This window comes from Bradysia coprophila (genome assembly GCF_014529535.1).
Source record: "Bradysia coprophila strain Holo2 chromosome X unlocalized genomic scaffold, BU_Bcop_v1 contig_173, whole genome shotgun sequence".
NCBI classification, from domain to species: Eukaryota; Metazoa; Arthropoda; class Insecta; order Diptera; family Sciaridae; genus Bradysia; species Bradysia coprophila.
The window spans coordinates 3,084,664-3,108,860 of record NW_023503302.1 but is presented as its reverse complement, the minus strand read 5'-3'; the positions used below and the strand labels follow the sequence as shown (position 1 = coordinate 3,108,860).

The 24,197-nt window shown below is 34.4% G+C and overlaps 3 protein-coding genes across 5 annotated transcripts in view; 2 read left to right on the top strand and 1 right to left on the bottom strand.

The window, feature by feature from the left end:
• The window catches only part of LOC119068193, a 132,951-nt gene that overhangs the window by 11,051 nt on the left and 97,703 nt on the right, over positions 1-24,197 (bottom strand). The window contains exons 1-2 of one of the 3 annotated variants that reach the window (XM_037171693.1): positions 16,344-16,793; positions 16,186-16,276 (exon numbers count right to left, since the gene is read on the bottom strand). In XM_037171693.1, coding sequence (XP_037027588.1) covers positions 16,186-16,270 — 85 coding nt within the window. In that variant the 5' untranslated portion in view covers positions 16,271-16,276; positions 16,344-16,793. Of the gene's footprint in view, positions 1-16,185; positions 16,795-24,197 lie in introns of those variants that run through there. The other 2 variants (XM_037171692.1, XM_037171691.1) reach the window with 2 other exon arrangements.
• On the top strand, positions 2,332-4,950 carry LOC119068184 (larval serum protein 2-like). Its single transcript, XM_037171679.1, has 2 exons — positions 2,332-3,192; positions 3,560-4,950. Exons 1-2 carry the CDS (start codon positions 2,361-2,363, stop codon positions 4,867-4,869), a joined length of 2,142 nt encoding a protein of 713 aa, XP_037027574.1. The 5' UTR covers positions 2,332-2,360; the 3' UTR covers positions 4,870-4,950.
• Positions 13,660-16,140, top strand: LOC119068185 (hexamerin-1.1-like). Its single transcript, XM_037171680.1, has one exon. It carries the CDS (start codon positions 13,872-13,874, stop codon positions 15,993-15,995), a length of 2,124 nt encoding a protein of 707 aa, XP_037027575.1. The 5' UTR covers positions 13,660-13,871; the 3' UTR covers positions 15,996-16,140.

The following is a 24,197-nucleotide window of genomic DNA, read 5'->3' as shown; positions in this document are numbered from 1 at the left end:
ATGGGAGGAAGGCGTGGTGTTTTCGGGGTTAATCGTTGCGACATTTATGAAAAAATAAATTTTAAAGTAAAAACGTTTCCGTGATGAATAGGTAAAGAAATCTACACTGTGTATTGCTTGAAAACCGCGAACAGAATACGGACCCAAATAAACAGTGATCTGCATGTGGTTCTCTTATATAACAAAATATAAATGTGTGAAAACAAAGAAGATTTTGTATCCAGCGCCGGAAAACATTTGAGACAAGAGAATAGAGATTCATTCATTTGACCATGATACAATTACCGTTTGTGATAGGTTAAAAATCTCCTATTAGAACTACCAGCTCCAGCGTAAGAAACATTTTTTTAATGAAAAAGAAGAAAGAAAATCAAACAAAAACAATTGCAAGAGAGCTTATTTTTTAATTGACTAAATTGGCTATGACATCGTTCTTTCCACCGCAAATTTTTTAATTATTGATTTAAACAATCGAATTTTAAAATATTCAAAACAATAATTTAAATTGAAATGTTGTTGACAATTTTGTTTAGTAAAATATTTATTTTTCGCAACAAGTGACGAAAAGTAGGACTTTCCTTTGGCTTTTTTGCGAAAAACGTTGTATATAACACGATGTGTATTGTCACACTCGGCCTACGGTCGAGCTTTTATCACTCGGTTGTATAATAGTTATTTATGGAATTGAGGTGCAATATAGTTTATTAGGCCGCAGGCCGTTTGTCATAATACACATCCTGAGCCTAATAAAATACTTTGCGTCGAGTTGCATAAAACGTTTTATGCCACAGAGGCTACTAAATTTTTCAAATTTTGCATATTATGATGCTGAGTGGCATAAATAACTATTTCTCAACTCAGTGACGAAAAGTAAAACTTTTGTTGCCATTATTGAGAAAAACGATGTATCGTTGGGAATGTAAAGCGATTTACATCGAATCGGCTAACCATCCAAAATTTTGGCATTGAAAAACCACGGTCGCTAAAAACAGATTTTTAAATTATTTTACATTTAGGATGGTTTATTTTCAAAGCTTTTATTGAAATATCAATTTAATTTCGCAACGAAAATTTATTTGGTGACACGACTTTGGCAAAACTAAGCTCGGTTATGTTACGTTTGGAAATTCTCTGTGAGATTCTTCGGACAAAGTAACACAGCCTATCATTCTGTTCCATAATTTTCAGAGATCAAGCTGAAATCGGGAAATGACAGCAATAAATTTCAGAACCTATTAATGTGAAAATATTTTTTTGAAATTTCTTGATTTTTTTAATATTTTCAGAGAAGTTCGAGAAAGTTTTAAAGAAATTTCGAGAAAATCAATAATTTCAAGAAAATCAATAATTTCAAGAAAATTCAAGGAAATATTTTCACAAAAATAGGGTCTGAACTTTACTGTTGCCATTTACCGATTTCATCCTAAGAACTCGCGGCTGATGAACACGTTCACCAAAGTAAAAGCCGAGTCCCGGGTTTTCGTGTACGTGTAGTGTTCGTCCGGTGCACCACTCATTAACGAATAGAGGCTATACGTCAATGATATAACTCCAGCAAGTAATCTCAACGATTAAAACAATTAAAACATTAGCAACAAAAAAAGAGAGGTAGAAATGGTATACTGTCTACGACAGTACGACCCATTGTTGTTAAGACAATAGTCTTAAAAATCAATCCAACAGTCCAATAAAATGCGCTGGCTTCTGCTTAAACATTAAATTTTCATTACTATTCATCAATAGCACCCTTTAAACACGACTTGTGTCTAAGTGAAATAAAACAAAATAATGGAAAAGCAATAAAGAACATTCCTTTACAATTGTTATTGTTCATTATTTCACGGTGACAGGGTTCTCAGCTTTGCCTTCGTTGAACGAAAAACTTGCAGAGATAGGGAAAAAATGTAAAGAAAAATTGTAATTTCGAGCTGAAAGAAGAATTTTTGCTTTTCATTGGGTTGTTGATTTTGTTCGCTTGTATAATTAAACAGTAATTTTAAACTGAACGGAAAAGTGAAAATCATGTACAATATCACCCGCTCACATTAAACAAACAGTTTGTTCATTTAATGACCTAATCCTCGGCGTAGTTTTTTTTTTAATTCTTATTTCTCCTTCTCTTCGAGTTCTTTTTGTGCAAATCATCCGAATTTGTGCTATAATGTGTGGAATGTAAAATAACCCAAACAATATTACAAGATAACGCAGAGTCTTAACATATCGTTGTGGTACACAATAAAACTGAATTTACAATCGCAGGTCACATTAATGATTATATTGTTATACGATAAGAGCGGTAACGGCATATAAATTGATCATTAATTCGAAAAACGTCAGTATCGTTGGTTGCACCAGTCACAATGAGGTCGATCTCGCTGGTTCTGTTGTTGGGCGTTGTGGCATTCACATGCGGCTATTCGGTATCACCGAAACCAGCCAAAATAGCCGATAAAGATTTTCTGTTACGGCAAAAATCGATTTTGGACCTACTTCAACACATTAATCAATACGAAGTCCTACCCGAACTGTACGAACAGACCAAAACCTATCGAATCGAGGAATATTATGGCGATTATACTAACGTTGAGGCTGTTCGCGAATTCGTGGATTTGTATCGTGTTGGACTCTTACCATTGAATGAAATATTTTCTATTTACAATGAGAACCATCGGAAGCAAGCGATCGCATTGTTCCACGTATTCTACTATGCCAAGGATTGGGAATCATTCTACAGATCCATTCAGTGGGCACGATTCCACGTCAACCATGGCATATTTGTCTATGCACTTACCGTTTCTGTGTTGCATCGCAAAGATACCGTTGGGCTTCAACTACCAGCTCCGTACGAAATCTATCCGTACTATTTCTTCAACTCTGAGACCATTCAACGAGCTCATAGCTACAAAATGAGGGGATTCAATGACGTCAAGAAAGTGGACGGAGTTTACAGTGTATACATTCCATCAAACTACACCAGTCAATACAGCAAATATAACGAGGACCAGGCAATCTCCTATTTCACCGAAGATATTGGTCTAAATGCTTACTACTACTACTTCCATGCCGACTATCCATTCTGGATGGGTGGACAAGAATATAATTTGTACAAAGATCGACGTGGAGAATTGTTCCTGTTTTACCATCAACAACTGTTGGCACGCTACTATTTGGAACGGATTTCAAACGGTTTGGGTGAGTGGCTTCATTGTTCAATTATTTCAACAACTTTTTATATTGCAAACGACCATTTAAACAACATTGTAGTGACCGTTTTTCATTCCTTTTTGAAATTTCCTTTTTATGTCGTCCATGGAAAAATTATTTGTTGTTGAGAGGGGTTACGCTACTGTAACAATTAGGTAATAGTGGATTAGAGTTTTCTAAATTGCTTTTCAATGAGAGCGTTCACGTATTTTATGTATCTTCATATTGAATGAAACAAACGAACGATTAGAGAAAGAATTTGTTATGAGAGTGGACAATGGAATTTTATGGTCAAATGACCTGCTGAAACAGTCTCGCCCAACTAATTCACATTTTTATTACAAACAATTTCCAGGAGAGATCCCAGAATTCAGCTGGTATGAACCAATCAGGACCGGTTATTATCCATCCCTGCGTTACTACAACGGAATCTTCTTCCCCAATCGAAACAACTTCTACAATGTTTACACCGAACACAACTACTACGATGTTGAGATTGTCGAAGACTACGAACGTCGCATACGCGATGCTATCACGTACGGTTTCATCGTATTGCCAGGCGGAAACTTTGTCGATCTGACTAAGCCGGAAAGTATTGAATATTTGGGCAATTTTATTCAAGGCAATCCAGATTCACCAGTCACCCGATTCACCGGTTACTTCACCGTACTGGCAAAAACTTTGCTCGGCGGATCGTTCGATCATCACCACACATTTAATAGTTTTGCTATTCCCAGTGTTTTGGAGCACTTCGAAACATCGTTAAGAGATCCAGTCTTCTATCAACTGTACAAGAAAATCATCAGCTATTACTGGCTGTTCACATCTAAATTGCCATCGTACAAAAAAACTGAAATCGATTACAGTGGAGTCAGAATTGAATCGGTTGAAATAGACAAATTGGTCACATACTTTGATGTTCATGAAGCCGATATCACCAATGTTGTGGACGTGCAAAGCATTTATGAAAAGAAAACCGATCTCTTGAAATTCGGCTATGTCTCGCATTATCAAGGTGAAGACATATACATCAAGGCACGTCAGTATCGAATCAATCATTTGCCATTCACATTTAAACTGAATGCCGTTTCCGATAAATCTGTACGAAGTGTGGTTCGTGTATTCATTGGACCGAAGTACGACGAAAAAGGATTCGTCATTGACATCAATGAAAATCGTAAAAATTTCGTTATCTTGGACACATTCACATACGACTTAGTCAGCGGTAATAATGTGATTACACGCAATTCCCAAGAATTTGCATGGTACGTAAAGGATCGCACCACTTACTACGAGCTATACAAATACGTTATGTCCGCATATAAAGGTCAAACGACCTTCACTTTGGATATGACCGAAGCACACAATGGTGCTCCGAACCGTTTGATGTTGCCAAAAGGCAGCAAGGGCGGTACTCCATTCCAAATTTTCTTCATCATAACACCATATAACGCACCAAAGGTGGAACAATACTCAACGTTTGAACATACAATTAGTGCAGGCGTCGGCAGTGGAGCTCGGTATGTAGATACCCTGCCATTCGGTTATCCATTCGATCGGCCAATTGACACAACAGTTTGGTACACACCTAATATGTTCTACTATGATGTGAATATATTCCACAAAACAGAGACCGACATAAACGCTGTTCCAACTAAACACTAATATGACAATCATTAATAGTTGTAAAAAGTTAGCAATTTTTGTTGTTTGTTTTAAATAAAGAATTATGAGATGAAGCATAAACCATCGATTCGAATTTGTTCATTTTTCCGAAAATAAAACATCACTTGCTTCCAATGCTGCGAATTTTTTGGGGAAATTGTTGTCAGCTTACACACTCGATAGAACTAATCCTTATCGCCAGTTGCATTTTCTTTTTTAAAGTTTCAAATTGATTAAGGAGAAACATCATCACTCTTTTCGCTATCTTTGTATTCAAATCAGGATGATTGTGAGTTCATATTGTTCAGTCTATTGAGAGTCTATGTTCGAGATCAAGGAGAACTAGGATCTAATGTTTTCAACGTAACGTAGACAAAAAACTAAACTCTAAAATTATAAATTTCCGACAGGGAACACACCTAAAAGAGTTGCACGCGGAAAAAAGAGTTCATCGTGAAAACGGGCAGCTGAAGAGTTGGATATCAGTCCGTTTCCCTTTGTAAGTTTCTATCAGGTAATTTTCTAGAATTTTCTAGAAATATTAATCTGAAGACTTTGACCCGGAACGGACGAAGGATTTGATCAGTATTCAGTTTTCAGTATCCTTCATGCTTCACTTCGTAAGAGAAAAATATTCCTATCTTTCAATGAAGAAAAACACTACGACCTTTCTAACAAAAAAAATCCACTTGAAACAATTGACTGATCTTTAAACTGAGAGAAGAGAGTAATCCTGGGCTGCAATGACCATGTCCATTGGGGTTATTGTTAACAAGTTTATTTTGTCCATATAGGTTTAATACTACTTTGAGGTCAATCCATGCTCTCTCACTCTCTGTGGCTGGAGAGAATATTGAGTCAATGCATTTTACGTGGTTACAGTTTATGGATTAAAGAAAAATCGAATGAAAACATAGAGGTTGCAATACATTACTTGCTGCGCTCGTGTCCTCAATTTTAATTTATATGAAAATGACAGCAATTTCTTATTAATTGCAATTACAAATCAAGTGTCTTAGTCGCATAATTAACCACTAATCTATGTTAAATTCCTTAACGAGTAAAGTGGATTTTGATTGAACCTTTTAAGTACGGCTATTCATCTGCTACCTCACGATGGTCAAAAACAAGCGACAAGCTCTAGTGTTCTCAGGTTTTTTTGTATGCCTTTTTTCAGAATTAAATCCTAAATAAAGTCCTGCTAGACATTGACACACACACAATAAAGTAGACTACCTCTATGAGGTAGACAGAAAGAATTTTGTTGCAAATCAATATGAAACAGTTCAGATATTGCAGGGCTCCTAAATACTTTCAATGTTGATACAATCCACATTCATATTCATACTCTACAGAGCTGCCTGTCCCAATTTAAATCGAATAATTCAGTTCAGAATCCAGAATATTCATTCATTCACTTTCTGAATATTTACTAAGTCATTTCACACAGTGAATTATAAATTTACACTTAAAATCCAATTTATGAGATGACCAGAAATTGCTTTTTGAAATAATAGGAGACGTGATAGAAAACTAGCTAACACGACGCAACCCTTTGCTTATTAAAGCTAAATATAAATGGATTTGCCCATCAAACCCTTTTGTTATTGCAAATCGCATTTCCCCAGAGTATTGCTAGTGATCTGGAAGATTTTCTGTAAATTTTGCTCATGAGTTCCTAATGGCACATAACCCATTGACCCGTACCGTACCGAATATGCATGCTGGTCCCAGACGATTTGATGACAATTAAAGCAATTTAATAAGGAGAAATAACACTTATTTATCTCAATGTATAAGTAAAATGTTATTAACATTTGGACTGGCGATGGGAACGTTATACGTGCCAAATAAATATTTAGTTTACGAATTTTATGCCATTTGTTACAAATTAAATTCAAAATCTAATTATAAGTTTGCAGGTATAATAAATTTACAAAATTTAATTCCGATATTTACATCTGGTATTTTGAAACGTTAGTGCTAATTTACATATTTTCAGCCTGGAAAAATTGAAACTGTAGTCGGATTACAGTAATAATTTGTGTCTATTTTGTTTAGCAGTTATTACCAGAGAAAATTAACACGCAATAAACTGAATATTCAGGACACTTACCTTAGAATAGTAGATTAAATTGGATGCTGCGAAAGTAATTCATTACATGAGGTAACAATTTTCTGATAAAAGCAAACTCACAAGAGTTTCACAAGGTTGTTTAAGAATTCATAAATTACGTAGCAGCATCTAAACTATTCCTAATTATTGAATGCTCCAGCTCCACGAGAAAATTGATTATTACAAAAGGATTTTGAACCGAATATTCTTCATGTAATGGATCATTTTCGCAGGGGGTAAACTGCCATATAATGGTCAATTTTCGCATGGGACAGGCTATAAAATTAAAAAAACAGTATCACGGTGATTCCGGGCATTTAAGGTTCCGCATAAAGCTTTTACACTGAGCACTCAAATAACCCTAACCCGTACTTGTGAGTTGTATAAAGTATCGCTGGAAAACTGTTAGTCAATATACAAATTACCTCGGATCAAAAAACTGAATTTATTGTGTAGAGCAGAATATGGTCGATGGTGAAACGTTCAATGGTTCCAAGTATGGCACAAGTGTTGTGCACAAACAAATAAAGTACGAAGCCTTCATTTGCTCATACAAGTACATGTGGGTTTGTATGGTTCTACACAGATGGCACCTACCTATCTCCCTGCCATTTTATAATCGCTGTTCATGATTAACTGATAAACATTTAATTCACGCCATAAGTGCGATTCAGAATTTGAATGTTACATTCGGCGTAAAAAGTTGACTCATTATCTAAAGTACGGTCGCAGTACTTAATTACTAACTTACTGAGTACTCACAACAGGCCTATTGACGGCCAAAGTACACGAAGTACGCTTTATTATACTACTCTAGTCCTTCATGCTTTAAACAGTCGAATGAAGGCATTTAGAACCCGAAACTGCTGCTTTATTGACCGCTATGAGTTCCGTAGTTCGCCGACAAAAAAATCTTAAGTTCTTTAAACCAATCCAATAAGCCAACCAAGCTACCACTCATTTATTTTACTTTTCGAATCAATCATACAACTTTCTTAAAGTGGCGATGAGGATGAGAACCTAATATCCGTTTACTGTACATAATAATCATCTTTTATGAAAGTTTTTTTTTTTGGTTTTCTACCTCAATACCTGCACTTTCAACTACAACGAACGTCAATAGTTCATATAAAAACTGATATATTCGTTCACAATTTCCCCATAAATTCACCTTCTATTTGTGAAATAAACGACTTACTGTATATGATGTGTCTTAAAGGCAAAATTTATTAGAAAAGCCTTCACGAACAAAATAACAATTCGAGACCACTTTGCTATTCGCTTGAGTAGCATACAACACCAAAATTGCTGAGAGAAATCTGAATGAAAAAGTGAAGCATGACTCGATGTAACATAAAGCTGTGTTATTGTTGCAACAATTTAATATAGGATACACAAAAGAGTGAGCACAAAATTTGCTGTGTAAAATTGGAACTTCATTTTGTCCATTTCACCGAATGGATTTTTGAATTGGCCAGAGCATGTTGCTGGCGGTCACATATTATAGCAAGTAACGGAAATATGGCAAAAGTTCTTTTTCCATATAATTTGAAATAACCAATCTTCTTAAATTGATTACGTGACCGAAAAGTAATGGCTCTTATTCTGACAGTTTTCTTTTTGTTCGTTATGTGAGCCATTCTATTTGTTTCGCATGTTTCTTAATTTCTTGAACCGACATACGAGTCAAATGACATTGTCAATTGGTTAAAGAGTGGTCTAGTGTATTCAAAGTGTGTATATTTGTGGCCGGTAATACACAAATCGACAGATACACACAACTCTACACAATTGAATAGTTTCTCGGATGTTCATAGTGAAATACCGTCACTGCTTGTTCCATGCGAAAGTTGATCATTATATAGCAATTCGTCCCCTGCGAAAATGATCGATTACATGTGATGTGGAATATTTTCGGTTAATTTTTCGTGAATTTTCATGTGAAATTCAACTTTTGCGAAGACATTGGATGCTGCTACGTAACTCATAGTCGGATCGGATATACAAACACCACACTTGTCAAAAATATCAGTTACCGAAGCTTGTTGCTCAAAAACACACTTGTGATGTTGCTTTTATCACAAATTTGTTACTCATGTAATGAATTACTTCCGCAGCGAGCATCCGATGCAACCTACTATTACTGCGGATATTGTCAGTTTTGTCTAATGTAAACAACGCGTACATTTCGAACAAAACGTGCAAGCAACTTAACGCCCATATAAACAACTCGTTGTGTGCCTCGTGTGCTTACCACATTAATATGTAGTGTAACCCATGTCGATCATCATTACATGTGAACAAAATTACAGTTTACAGTTACAGGTCGGACAACATCAGATACGTGCTTCCTGCCGTAAAGATTGTACGATTGGCTTGGCTATTGTAGTTCTTTCTTTCTGAGGTACTCTTTTGATGAGGTTCCATGGTAAAATTAAAAGAATTTTAAAATTTTACCGATGTATAGCAACAGGCTCGACTGTTTTCGTATTTCACGTAAACAATAAAATTAAACTTAATCTCAACCTACCATAAGACGTATTTTGCATAACGATTTATGTAAAGCTCCCAACCGTTCCACTCTAAGAATCTCGGTTCCTTTGACGACACACATCAGAGAATGTGTGTTTTTTTCCTCATCGAATAAAATCTTACAATGAAATAAACACATTGCAGGAGTGCTCTGGGTTTGATGAAACTAAGAAAATATTATGTTGCCTCAGCTGTAAATCCAAACATGAGACATAAAGACATTCTTGGCAAGCCTCTTAAGGAATAGTCTCTGGATTACATACTTTGTATTCACTATGTGTATGTTTGTGTGTTTGTGGTGGGGTTAAGAATGTGAAATATAAGTTAAATAAACTAACAAACAGATTGTTTCGGAATCACCACCACCAAAACGGTCGTCGGTTATGCATAGATATTTATTATCGTGTACACAATATTCAAAGTATAAACTATAATCGTGTATCTGTCGGTCTTTCCTCTCGGTCCATAATGTAATTTAACCAGCTACAAATCAAAAGTTTATTGTTCGTAAATATTCCAAAAATTTATTACAGTTTAAAAGTGGACAAAAATATTGCTTTCTTAATATTTAATACGAAGCATGCGAAAAATGTTCCGTCTACGAATATGACGACAAACAGTCTGAGACTAAGCATCAATTTTAACCCAGAACAAACTGGCTGAGTCACTTATATTGCAAACTTTATTGTAGAATATTATGGAAACTATTCCGACAATTTCAAAAACACACCTAAAATTTCTTTCAGGAAAGAAAACTTGAAGCGATAAGTTTTTGAAGAAGATAAAGGAAGAACGAAAAATACAGAAAATAAAAAAGTGCAAACTGCAGCAGCTTAGCATAAAATGAAATATATTTTTTTTTTTAAATCGCAATGACATTGCCACAACCTACATCATAAATTTTTATATATAGCGTGACATTATCTCTTTTCTTCTGAATTATGAATTCAACTTGAATGCAACTAAACGCATAATTATTATCTTAATCGCAAACGAGAGTAACACACACAAAAAACAAGCTCCAAAAAAAAAACGATGACCCAACGCTTTTCGAATGGTTTTTTTTTTGTGTTGTTTATGTTAACAATGTTTGGCTTATGGATAATTGTCCGGTAATTATCAAAAAATAAATAAATAATTTTTTTTTCTCAAATATTTCAAAAAGGTCACCACATCCATGTCTCACAATAGCTCATCGTATAACAAAATTCAAATCAAGCGATTGCCAGTAAAGTCGTGTCAAATTGAGAACTCAATTTCAGTTCTTGTGCTTTGCTATACAATCAAATGAAGCAGATAAATCTGGAAAGCGAAAATTCATAGTATGCGATAAATTCCAGACGTTGAAATTTAGAATGTCTGTGCATTACATTTGTGCATATACACACACATCCACAGCGCGAAAACAAATGGTTTTCGGTAGATTTGCCGAAAGATTTTAATTTTACGTGGCATGGAATGCAAGCTTTTTATTACGATGCATTTTTCGCCATATTGGGAAATTTATGGAGAAAAAAATATTTTCTCCCCCTCCCTGCGTTAATTTGGGCTGACTTATCAGCGAACATAAAATTCACTTTTAATTACATTCTGTATTGAATGCAAATTTTATTAATTTTTAAATTGGTTATTGCTAGTCAAAAAAACCGTCTGTAAATTCAATATATGATAGTAAACAATATGGGCAAAAGCACTTTATATACACAATACAAAAATGGAAAAACATTAACCGGTTCCGACCAAAAAAAAAAAAAATTATGAAAAGTTTTATGCTTTGTGAATGCATTTATATCGGTCATTACATTACGTGGAAAAAATATTTATTTTCCGAAAATATATAAATACCGGACACACAGAATTTTTGGTTTTATAATATGCGTTTGTGGATGTCGCTCAAACAAATTAATTTGTCGCATACGCCTTTACAGGTTCATCATTTCATATTTTTTGAATAACAAATTATTAATCCAAAGTTTTGTTGAACTTTTTTTTGTGACAATAAATGTGATTGAAGATTTGCACTGATGTAAATGATAAATTTATTGTAGGTAATGTCTGGCTGAGACGACGGTTAAGCTATAATCTGTAACATCATGGGATCCTTCAGTAAATACTAGTTTCACTAATCTTTTATTTAAAACGTTGTTGTCAAAGGCTTTTTTGATGATAAATTGGAAATTTCATATTACTTTTGCTAGCAGCAAGTTGAAAATCCATTATTGTTATTCCTTATATTACCAAGCAAGACGACAGAAAAATTACAGTGAAACGTGTTCGAAATGAGGTAGAACTTATACATTCGTCGTCCATTGAAAAAGTTTACGAAAAGTCATAACAAGTTTCTCTGCAGCTTAATTGTTGGTTTCAGAAGCGTCTAAAAGAAATGGATGCAACAACTAACTTTTTGTAGAAGAAATTTTTGTACGATGAACAGTAAAGTTAATGACAATTTCAGCTTTAAACTTCTGACAAAATTTAAGGTCATCAACATTTGAGAAGCTTGTTGCCAAGCAGTACCAAATCCATTCATATTCTTTCTCTTTCTATCATTCAGAATTGTATCTAAGAGTGTAAGTTATTTACAACTAACCACCTGATTTAAGAAGTGGTTCGTATCAAGAGACAATCAAGAACTTCAAATAATAGCAGTAGCAGGGTAAGGATGGCCATCAAAAATCACATAGGGCACCACAAAGCAATATTTTGTCAAAAGAGGCAAAATCTTAACCGAAAAGGGAAAGGCGCGGTCGAGCTTGCCATATACAGTACAGGCATATAGCCAGCCTGAATTGAGATTTGTTCATTCAAACAAATTTTTTAATAAGAGTCGATCGACTAAGGGATCAAAAGGGTGAAAAGCTTCAGCTGAAAAAACAGGCTGGTACGTCTTCCTATGCATGCACAGACTAGACACACTGCTAATGGTTTTAGCATCACCACCACCACCACCACCACGAAAGTCAGACTAGGACCGCCATTGAACCCCGAAGTCGAAACATCGTCTTTGTTTCAATCACATCACTTCAAGTGAACAATTTGTGGGGTGGGAAGAGCTGTAGTTCGGCTAGATTTTACAATAAAATTTTAATTTCCTACAAATTAGATAACGTCACCCCTGGAATTAGATTATTTTCCAGGTAAAATAAAGTATTGAACCATCAGCAGATTGAAAGAAATTCGTATCAGGTCGTCACTTCGTCACAGACTGTACGTTAAAAAACCTCAGATTTTTTTTAGATTTCGTCTCTATTGTTTTAAATTCTGCAAATAAACCTCAGAGTCAATTTTCGATAAGTTATACAACGGTAAAAAAAAACCTCAGACCGAAATGCAACGTTAAAGCGTCTCAGCTTTTCGAAATTGGTTGAGAGTAATTCAATATGAAGCCTCAGACTTGTATTTTTCATAAGTTTTACAACATGAACAAACCTCGAGGCTTTTTAGTGTTGTACGGTACAAGTGTATATGTTTCGTCCGTATCACGACAAATAGGCGCATCTGATAAAAGCACAATGGAATTTTATTATGTTTTAAAGTCTACTTCTGTTTGTGGAGCGACCGACGATTTGTTTGTAAAATATTGGAGATCGCTGATATTAGTGCTGATCAAAAGGAAAAGTGTATATATGAGTAAAAGATGTTTTGTCATTTTTCTTTGAACGAAAAACCACTGTTACTGACTAATAGACACGCCATCGTCACACCCTTTAAAGCGGCGATTGAACTTATTTTCTCCAAAATAATACCCTCATTGTTACTACCATTAATACTCCACTTTGTGTTTGCAGTTTGTGTTTTCCGATCGGAATTTATGTAATATTTAAAACTCAACAGTGTGTTGAACTGAAGTTTTGACATTTGAGCCTTAAAGCTGGTTGTATACGATGCAGCTCACATTTATGTTTTCATTAAAATGTCTGACCAACAGAATTTTTGATTATCGAATGGTCAGACACAAGTATTTAACATTGTTGCTCATTGGATAAACTGTTGTGCCCAATAATATTAAGCAATTTCTGATATTTTATTTTTGGTTTTCCATAAATGTAGCAGCACATTTCGTTCAGCTTCTTCAATATTATCACATTCCTTTTCGAGTGCCTTCCAAAAAGGTTATCTTCGAATTACACCGAATTCACTTTGGCATATATCTTCACCTTCAAATCGAAAAATAACAAAACATCCACACACATACGGCATACACCATTCAATCATAATATATCAACAATAATCGGTGGAAGGAAAAAAAATTGTTTACCGAAAATGAAACATAAGGCGCGAGATAATAGTACAACAAGGCGATAAACAAATTTGTATAAAAGGCAAAGTAAATTTCTAAATTTCATCAGTCAATATGAGATCGATCTCATTGTTAGTATTAGCTGGGCTTGTCGCCTTGTCTTGCGGATACCTCGTACCCGAAAGAAAGGTTAAAACCTACGACACCGACACCGACTTCTTATACAAACAGAAAGTCATCTTGCAACTCTTGCAACATGTACACCAGAACGATATTATGCTGAAACAGTGGGAAGAGGCGAAATTATGGAAATTCGAAGAATTCTTATACAAGAAGGTTGAAGTTGTACGTGAATTCGAGTACTTCTGGAAGTTTGGCCGTCTATTGCCGATGAACGAAATTTTCAGCATCTACAATGACTATCATCGTGAACAAGCCGTTGCACTGTTCCATCTATTCTACTATGCCAAGGACTTTGAAACTTTCTACAAAACATTGGTGTGGGCTCGTTTCCATGTTAATGAAGGCATGTTCATCTATGCATTGACCGTAGCTGTTTTGCGTCGTTCAGACACTCGTGGAATTGAATTGCCAGCTCCATACGAAATCTATCCGTACTACTTCTTCAACACTGAAACCATTCAGAAAGCACAGAACTACAAGATGCAAGGATTCCTTGACATGAAGAAAGTCGAAGATGTACACACCATCATCATCCCAACCAACTATACTGACTACGATTACTACATGACCAATGTGGAAAACAAGATCTCATATTTCACTGAGGACATTGGTTTGAATACCTACTACTACTACTTCCATGCTGACTATCCATTCTGGATGACTGGTTCCGACTACAATATGGTTAGAGGCCGCCGTGGTGAGCAATACTTGTTCGTTCATCAACAACTGCTCGCTCGTTACTATTTGGAACGTCTTTCCAATGACATCGGAACTATTCCTGAATTCTCTTGGTACGAACCGATCAAGACCGGCTATTATCCAGCTCTCCGCTACTACAATGGAGCATTCTTCTCCACCAGAGACAACTACTACAACATCTACACCGAACGCAATTATTATGCTGTTGATATTCTCACCAACTATGAACGTCGCATTTACGATGCAATCGATCTTGGATACATCATCATGCCAGACGGAACCCATTACGATTTAACTAAACCCGAATCGATTGAACTTTTGGGCAACATGATCCAATACAATACCGACTCACCAAACCGAAGATTCTTCGGCTATTTCATCTGGATGTCTAAATTGCTCCTCGGTGGATCAGTTACCGGCCGTTACACACACAAATATGACTTCAAAGTCTTGCCAAGTGTTCTTGAACATTACGAAACCACACTTCGTGACCCAGTCTTCTGGCAATTGTACAAACGTATCATCAAGTACTACTGGCACTTCAAGGATACCCTCCCGTACTACAAGAAGAGCGAACTTATGTTCGATGGTGTTAAGATCACAAGCGTTGACATGGGCAAATTGGTAACCTACTTCGATAAATTCGATGCAGATATTACCAATGCAGTTGATGTTGAGGTACTCGACAAGAAGATCAGCATTGATAAGACATCTGATTTGTTCAGATTCGGCAAAGTATCACACTATGGTGGCGAAGATTTCGTTGTCAAGGCTCGCCAGTTGCGTTTGAACCATTTGCCATTCACATTCAATCTTCATGTCTACTCCGACCGTGTTGTTAAGAGCGTTGTCCGCGTATACTTGGGACCGAAATACAACGAATTTGGCCGTATGTACGATATCAACGAAAACCGTGAAAACTGGGTGCTATTGGACTTGTTCAAATACGACTTGATTGTTGGAGATAACATCATTACTCGCGATTCCAGCGACTTCACTTGGTATGTTAAGGACACAACCACTTACTTCGACTTGTACAAGACCACCATGATGGTAAACGACAAAAAAACCAAATGGGACGTCACTGATTACACTGAAGGACGATTCGGATTCCCAGATCGTTTGATGTTGCCGAAGGGTAAGAAGGGTGGTATGCCATTCCAATTCTACTTCATCGTTACACCATACACTCCATCAACTGATGGATACTATGTCGACAATTTGCCATTCGGCTATCCATTCGATAGGAAAATCGACGAAACATACTGGTACACACCAAACATGTACTACTATGATGTCAACATTTTCCACAAGAAGGAAGTTGAAGTCAATACCATTCACACAATGAACTATTGATGAAAAACACTGCCACTTACATTATGCCGAAACCCAGAGTGAGATTCAAAGGACTTGCTAGTTTTTATTTCAATTTTGTAAAATAGAGCTAGCCTTGCTCTTAGAGCCTTTTGTCAATAAATTATTTTAGTAGAAGTAGAAATGAGTTGAGCGTTTTTTCTTTCAATACAAAGATGGATTTACCACTTACCATTTAAGAATATATCGGAGAGAATGAACCAGATTGCGGCTATCAAGTTAAACCAATCGCAAAGGCCCCTTTTCCGTCGGGTCATGATGATCTGAAAAGAAAAACAAAAAAAACTTGCTGTGATCTCCATAAAACATTTTCTGTTTACGTTTTTTTACACTTCTGTTGACTGAACGAGTGAATCAATAAAAAAAAAACTTTTTTTTTTCTGGTGAGTGCAATGCCACTTTTCCAAATTTTCGCTAATGATGTTTGTCGTTTAATCTATGGTACACATTCTATGCAAATGAACTTTTCCAAAAAAAAGTAACAAAATTATTGTGGCCGCCGTAAACGCTACAGTTTCGTTGCTAATGTGTAATGACAGAGCCACGGGCATGTGATTGATGTTTGTCGGTGTACACAAACATTTTATCAGTGAAAAACAGACATGAAAACACACACAAATTAAGAAAATGACATGAAAAAAGATTGCGCCGTCAATTAATAATGGACATGCACTGGATGAACCTTCTCCCCGCATGACATTAAATAAACCATGTGACAATCGAAATGAAAAAAAAAAAATCCTCTCCCCTTTCATTGCTACAAAAGATACACACCTCATTCCACTGCTATATATATTATATGTACAATAAACACTTGTTTTTTTTTCTCGTTGCTCTCTCTCATCTGTTTAAATGAAATCAATTGTAACTTTGGAGCATAACACACTCAAATATATAACATTCTTGTTGAGAAATTAATTGGTTCTATGAAATGAATGTATTTAATATGCAAACGTGTCTTCATTAATACATCATTAATATATTTCCTGCGGCTGAAAAACAAAAGGAAAATGAGCAACAGACAAAGAAAAGTTCGGTTCTTAAGAGGAATTTGTACTGAATTGTCTGCATTATAAATTTTGTGTAATTTGCAAAGTGAAAATTATTTTAAAATGTTGCTCGGGGAAATAATGCGGAAAGAGTGGAGTCACATGAATATGAAAGGAACGAAAGGGGGTTTCAAGGGAGAAGGAAGAAAAGAAAAAAGAAAATTGGAATTGGAATATTGTGTATATATATGTATAGAAGTGGAAGATCGGCTAATCGCCTGAGAAACAATTCATTTATAATAATGCAGCGTGAAACGAACAACACGTCCATTTATTTATTATCTGTTTTGAATGAGATTCAATCGTAATTAATATAAACAACCGTTTTTAATGATCCCAATCCAACCGAGACGAGATGAATGTCATAAATATTTTTCATGTTCTATCCTGGGTGGTAGGTATAGAGGTATTCTACTACACTAATCTCGACAACTTTATCTTCTTTATTCAAAAATAATTTCTCATCAAAAACAATCTGAAAATACAAATTTCCATAATAATTATTTGTGGAAAATGCTCGCTCCTTGTGCAATTTTCCTTTATTAAAGACGAAAATGATTAATGACCACAAATGAGCAAAGACTGGTTAAAGAAACCACCGACTGTATGAGTATTGTATAGATGTAATATACAGAATACTTATAGAGTTACCGATAAGGTGGTTTAAAAATGATATTCAAAAGATGTATATAATATACGATGTAGTACCAACAGTGTTTTTGTTTTGTCGAATTCAACACAATCCTCTGGATTGATTTATAATACTAGTCGCACTATATACGGATCTCAGAGCCCCCACACCTTCTAAAATCTGATAAAACTCCTAAAATTTTCAAAATTACCACTAAAATCTCCTAAAACTCCGAAAATGATACTTCGAATATCTCATTAAATTTTAAATGTAAATCAGGATCCAAATCAATAAAATCAGTGGATGAATAATATGCGGTGCTTCTCATTGATTACATTTCGATTAAACATTTTTTTTATTTGGAAATGACAAATAATCCATTTGATATAATATTTTGAAAAATGTAAATGTTGGTTCATTCTGGATTCAGTTACTGCCAATCCACATGATTTTTGTAAAATATTTTTTTTAGAAAAACCACTTCGAACAGCTTACTAAAAATTGTGATAGACGGATCAAATTGTACAATTATGTAAAAAAAATTTGTCCCGGCAAGAATTCCAGTTGATTTCATCTCAAAACCACACAATCAAGCTTTTTCGACTTTTTTTTCTTTTTCATATACTAGAATGGAAAACAACTTTAACAGAATAAAAAAAAGTGAAATGTCAATTTGGTGTAGGAAGAGGCAAATACCACCCATAAAAAGTAAGATTTTGAAAAGGTGGGTGCGAATAGTGTTATAAATATTCAAAAGATGCATCGTTGACATTTAACAAACGAAAGCTCCCAAAAATCGCCTAAAACGTAGGTCTCCTAAAGCTCCTAAAATAGGAGGATTTGTAAAATGTGGGAGGCCTGAGATCTGTAACACGTTTTATACATACATATTACGCCTACAATAATCTAAACAGTTGAACAAATGTACAAACACAGAGCAAATAGAAAAGAACGAAAAGAGAAAGGAAGATGTTGCTCCCCCGTATCACAATGAATAACCCCTAATCTATTTCCGATTAAATTACACAACATTTTGGAGATTTGCTACAGTATTATGGCTGTCGGAATTACGTTTTTCAAATCGAAATGCTTATATTGAAATGTTTGCATGAGTTTTCAATTCAATATGAAAAGGCAACATGTTCATTGTGGTATTTCTGGGTCGAAAATGTTTGCATGTTTTTGGTATAGACTTTGTTTTTAATTTTCTTTTAACATTTATTCGTTGAATTTGGGTGTATAGAGGAAGTTAAACCTGAGAACCGACGATCGAAATTTGAGATGGACAAATTGTACCCGGCAAAATAATTTCGAACGGAACCATAGCACTACTCGTAGCATGAACATAGAAAGTATTCGAAGTTCATCTTGTAGAGATGGATGGCTTGTTTTCGTTTAATAAGTTCTAATCACTTAAGCCTCTAAGTTTGCTTCTTTAATGTTAATGTTAGGAGCAGTGCTATGCCGGAACCATTTCATTAATGCAATATAATCTTTAGTGTGTATGAAAATAATGTGAAAATACCACGTATCATTGATATGTAGACCATTCGTGTAAGGAACATTTATTTCATTAATTAAATTATTCATATCTCAGACACAGAACAAGACCATTTTAATCGAATAATGGCAATGGTGTACCGATAATTCAATAGCATTGGGGAATATTACATTTGTTTAATTGTATCCTTTCAAAGTAGATTGATAATAATTCAATAGAGGTACATGATATACAGGTAACATAGATTACTCTTAAATCCTTGCAGTCATTGAAGCGTATCGTACTCTAAATGAATTCGCTTCGTGTGTATCTAGCCATTATTCGCTTATGCAATCATCAAAATACTTTCTTTCAAGTTATTTTTTTGTAAATGGAACATTATTTGAGCTTCTGTACTACATTACATTTACCTATTTGAATTATTGTCTTTTTGTGTACCACTCCAGCTAAATTAAGTGGCAAGTGTTTACCGACGTGTATTAAAAATGTTTGATCACTTCGTTTATGCGGAAAGTGGAGGAAGTATAACCAAAATGAAAAGAAAACAATTTTGTAAGGCGTTTGGATGATTCAGTAAAATGTTGAGAGTATCATGACATGATAACAAATAATCTTCATATCGACGATTTCTTTTATCGATTATTTGTAAGAACAGGTCGTTGATCAATCAGCCAATCTACACACTAATCTTTTGCCTTGTTCTCCCCAAAATGCTGAGGAGGAGGAGGCAGAGGTGGCAATTTTTGACAATCAAACAGCAATTAGAAGCAGAATTGGTTCTTTATCGTGTCATTACAATTTCTGGTCACTACTCGAGAAGTGAGCGTGTTAATCATTTGAAGCGTCCCGAACACGATATTTGATTCATTTCGGAACATGTTTTTTAATAAATATTTGTTTGCTTTGGTACCAATACCTGAACCATCTTCAAAACGAACTGACACATAAGAACATAAGACAGAAAATCTCAATCTGATATTAAGCTATTTCCATCGAAAGTACTTATGCAAACCATCTATAATTCATGCAATGGCATTTTATTTGAATTTCAACAACAACAAAAAATTTGTGGACAGTGAATTAAATTTGGCTGTTAAATCGGGTATTATGGCGATCAAAACCATAAAATGAGATCAAATTAGTCGTTTCATTTCCAGCAATTATTTCGTTCATTATTATGTGTGCCACATATTACCAAATCGAATACGTAATTTAATTATTAAAAACAATTTAAATTAAAAAACATTTATTTAAAATATGTGCTGTAACAATATAATAGTTGTACCATCATACATTCAATCCTGTCACTATAATATTCCTCTTGTATTTTGCTAATATTTCGTATAATATACATACATATAGATAGATAATGACATAAATGTACATAAATTCGTATGTGAAATAGGCCAGCGATACTGATATAGTCATATATTAGATAATAGTCCAAATTTAATTGCAAATGAAATTTAAAACAGAATTTCGGGTTATCAAAATTTAATTTTAAGCTTGACATTGCAAATCAAATTATTGCATGCATATATTAAGCTATCTCACCAATAATATTCTATATTTTTTCTGTATAACATCATACATATCCACCATCCAGCCACCGCACACATACACACTTACACACGTGTTCTGTGCAACGGACAGAGCATTCGTTTATTAAATAAAAATTGATGGACAGTTAAAAGGTTAATGTCCCTAGAGCGGATATTCAAAAATATGATAATGAATTGGTTTGGATTTTGGCGATAATTTATAAATAACAGTAAAGTTGTTTTGAATAATTGAATTTGAATGTCGCTAAATTGACTCATAGAATAATATTTGCGACGATGAACCATTTTTCGGTTGACTGTAATCGTTTAGAACTTAGTGCGGTCGTATATCTGTATCGATTTATATTTATTTTATGGAAATATTGATGAAAAATCTGAAGATTAGATTTATTTTATTCGAGCAGTCACGAAATTAAGATCAAACGCTAGTTTCATCCTCAAAATATGTGGCGGTTAGACTAGAAAATTTTCTGTTAGTAAAATCGAAGAAAATCCCTGAAATATCCATGGAATTCCAAGAAAATCTTTTGAATTTTAATAGAAAATCCTTAAAAATCAATGGAAATTCCAGCAAAATTTTCCTAAAATCATTGTAAATCCTCAGAGGATTTTCTTTTTGAAAATTCTTTGTCAACAAAACTTACAAAAATGTGGTCAATAGTAGGTTCCTCAGAGCCTATTTTCGAGTAATTGATTTCTTGATTTCTTTTTCCCGAATTCTGGAAAATTTTCTTGAATTACTCGATTCTCCCGAAAATTTTTTAAGGTAAATTGAATTTCAATTCTCAAAAACCAGACTCGATCATTTTATTTTTCTTTTATTTTAAATAAAGAAATCAAGACATTCGTGAAATGTTATGAAATTCGAGAAATTTCAGGAAATCGACCTCGACTTCTCGAAAATAGTCCTTGGTTTGAACTATTTAAGAAAGACAGCAAAAAATTATATCAACCGAAAGCGAACCTACCAAATTCATAAAAAATTATATTCAGGTGGAAAGAAATTAGAGGCCGACGTTCATCCATGACGTCCACTATTTTTCTATATTATTAGACGGCTTTCCCATCGTCCACGACTTTCATATGTACCATACAAAAAGGACTTCCTATTTATGGACAGCTCTCAGCTATAGAATCTCTTCCATTAAATAGAGATGATTCGTTTCTAAATTTAGCGCTCACGATTCGTAAAACAATTTTCGTGTGAGATCAACACAGCTTTCAAAAAAGTGTCATCGTCATCAACAGTTGAATTTAAGATTTGTTAAAAAGTATGCTTCTTCAAAGTATGCAGAAACGTACACTAGGACAGTCTAATAATTTTAAATTAATCTGAATTGTTCGTAATAGCAAATTGTTGTGAAAATAAGAACATTGTCAAATGCAATCGAAAGAATTACCTGTTGACGCTTGTTTTTAATTTGTTTATTTATTCATTCAAATTGGAATTTCACAATGTTTTACAATTTTATGTAAACAGTCATCCAGACTGTTCCAAATTTATATGAGTGTCGAAGATTTCTTTATACTTCCGTACTTTGAAGTTGTTTAGCACTTGAAAAGTTTCTGTAGTGAGGAGATTTTGTATCAATAGGATCGTTTCAATCATTTGATGCACATAATCCACTGATTGTGTTTGCGTTTTCCAGCTGCTTCGACTATACAATATCACGCTATTTCGAAAGACAATTTCAACATGACGTTCCTCGGTTTTAATTTGCGTTGCACTGTTATTCGGAAATGTCTTAATCTAGTGGATGATACGGGTTTTCGTTTGAAAGATAATTATTGTTGTTCCATTTAATCATGTAAGAAAATTCAGATATTAGGTCATATGCAGACGGATGCACAGCACAGTTGCAGTGAAAGTAAATTTTGAGTATTCGGCAGATTTATGTGGAATGGTGGACAGTAAATTTGATTCCTTGTAACAATCCTATCATACCATGGTTTCTGTCGTAAAGACTTCGTACGAAGGCTCGACAATTTTTATTTTAAAAACCAGCGGTGCAAGCCTTCATTGACTTTTCAAAAGAAAACTTTGTTGACAATTAATTGCTTCACAATGGTGATTCGCAGCGGGGGTATCCGGTCTGGCTTTTAAAAAAATCAAATCGACACACCCTAATATTCACAGAACCCCAGTAATTGCGGTGCAGACCTTTTAACTAATTTTCAATTATTTCAGTTTGAATGACTCGTTGTCATTCAGTCAGCTAATTTTTTTGCAGTTGTCGGAGAGTGTTTTTTTTTTCAGCAATTTCACTTTTGAACTTCCCACCCAAGTAATCATTACACTTAATAATTTCTGGAAACAAATAATTTCCGTTCCTCTTATTTCGATGCTTCTATTTATTTTCCAATCAAAACCGAATTTCAAATTTCCCTTTTATCATTCTTTTTTATTCAATAAATCCTCACTGACGAGAGATAGATGTAGAGAGAGAGAGAGAGAGTGTGGAATATTATTTTTTGAAATTAATGCGGATCACATAATAAAATACGATAAGTCACTTCTTCGCCTTTGATTTCTTTATACCTATAATGACAATCAACATGAGACAAAGGTAAAGGTAAATAAGAATTTCAATTACGAAAATCATCATACAGTAGCAGAGATTGGCTGTATGTGTGTGTTTGTGTGTGTGTCACCGAAAATATGGAAAATGATGAATATACGGATATATATGTATAAATCTGGTTGAGCTTTAAACTCACAATAAATTTTCCGAGAAAAGAGAAGAAAAAGTAGAAAAAAACGTAATGCAAGGAAGTTTTTTTTTTCATTTTTTTTTTATTTCTTCAAACAATCCCTTCTTATGCAAATACCATTAGAAAATGTGTCAATATGCTTCAAATATTATGATTATCATACAAACGACTTTTCATCTTACTGGGTGGGCCTTACTCGTCTCTGTTGTATTTAAATTTAAGGGGCTGTAAAAAAAATAGAAGAAAACCGGAAAAATTTATTACGAAAGCAAAGAAAAAAAATGTTCATGTGGACAAGCTTCACTTCAAGTATGAATATACGTATACGTAGTTAAGTCGTAAAGCAAAAACTTGATAGTCTAAACTGGGGTGTGTGTATGTGTGTGCTTATTTTGTCAGAGAATAATAATTTAAAATGCAAAAATAAAGCAAATAATAAAAGACAACGAAATACTTCAGAGAAATGGCATAGGAAAAAAAAAAGATTCTAAATTATTATGATTATGCTAAATATTTGATGCAGCAAAAATAATTTTATGGGCAAGTTTGATATGAAAACAGTGTATGAGTGTGTGGATGCGAAAGTGGTGGCTGTGTGTTATAAAACACTTTATGAAAACATTGGAAACATGCATGGATGTATATATATATAAACATGTGGAGAAGAAGCAAAATTTGCAATGTAAAAATGTAAATAAAAAGGGGCGAACCAAGAAAATTTATATGGAA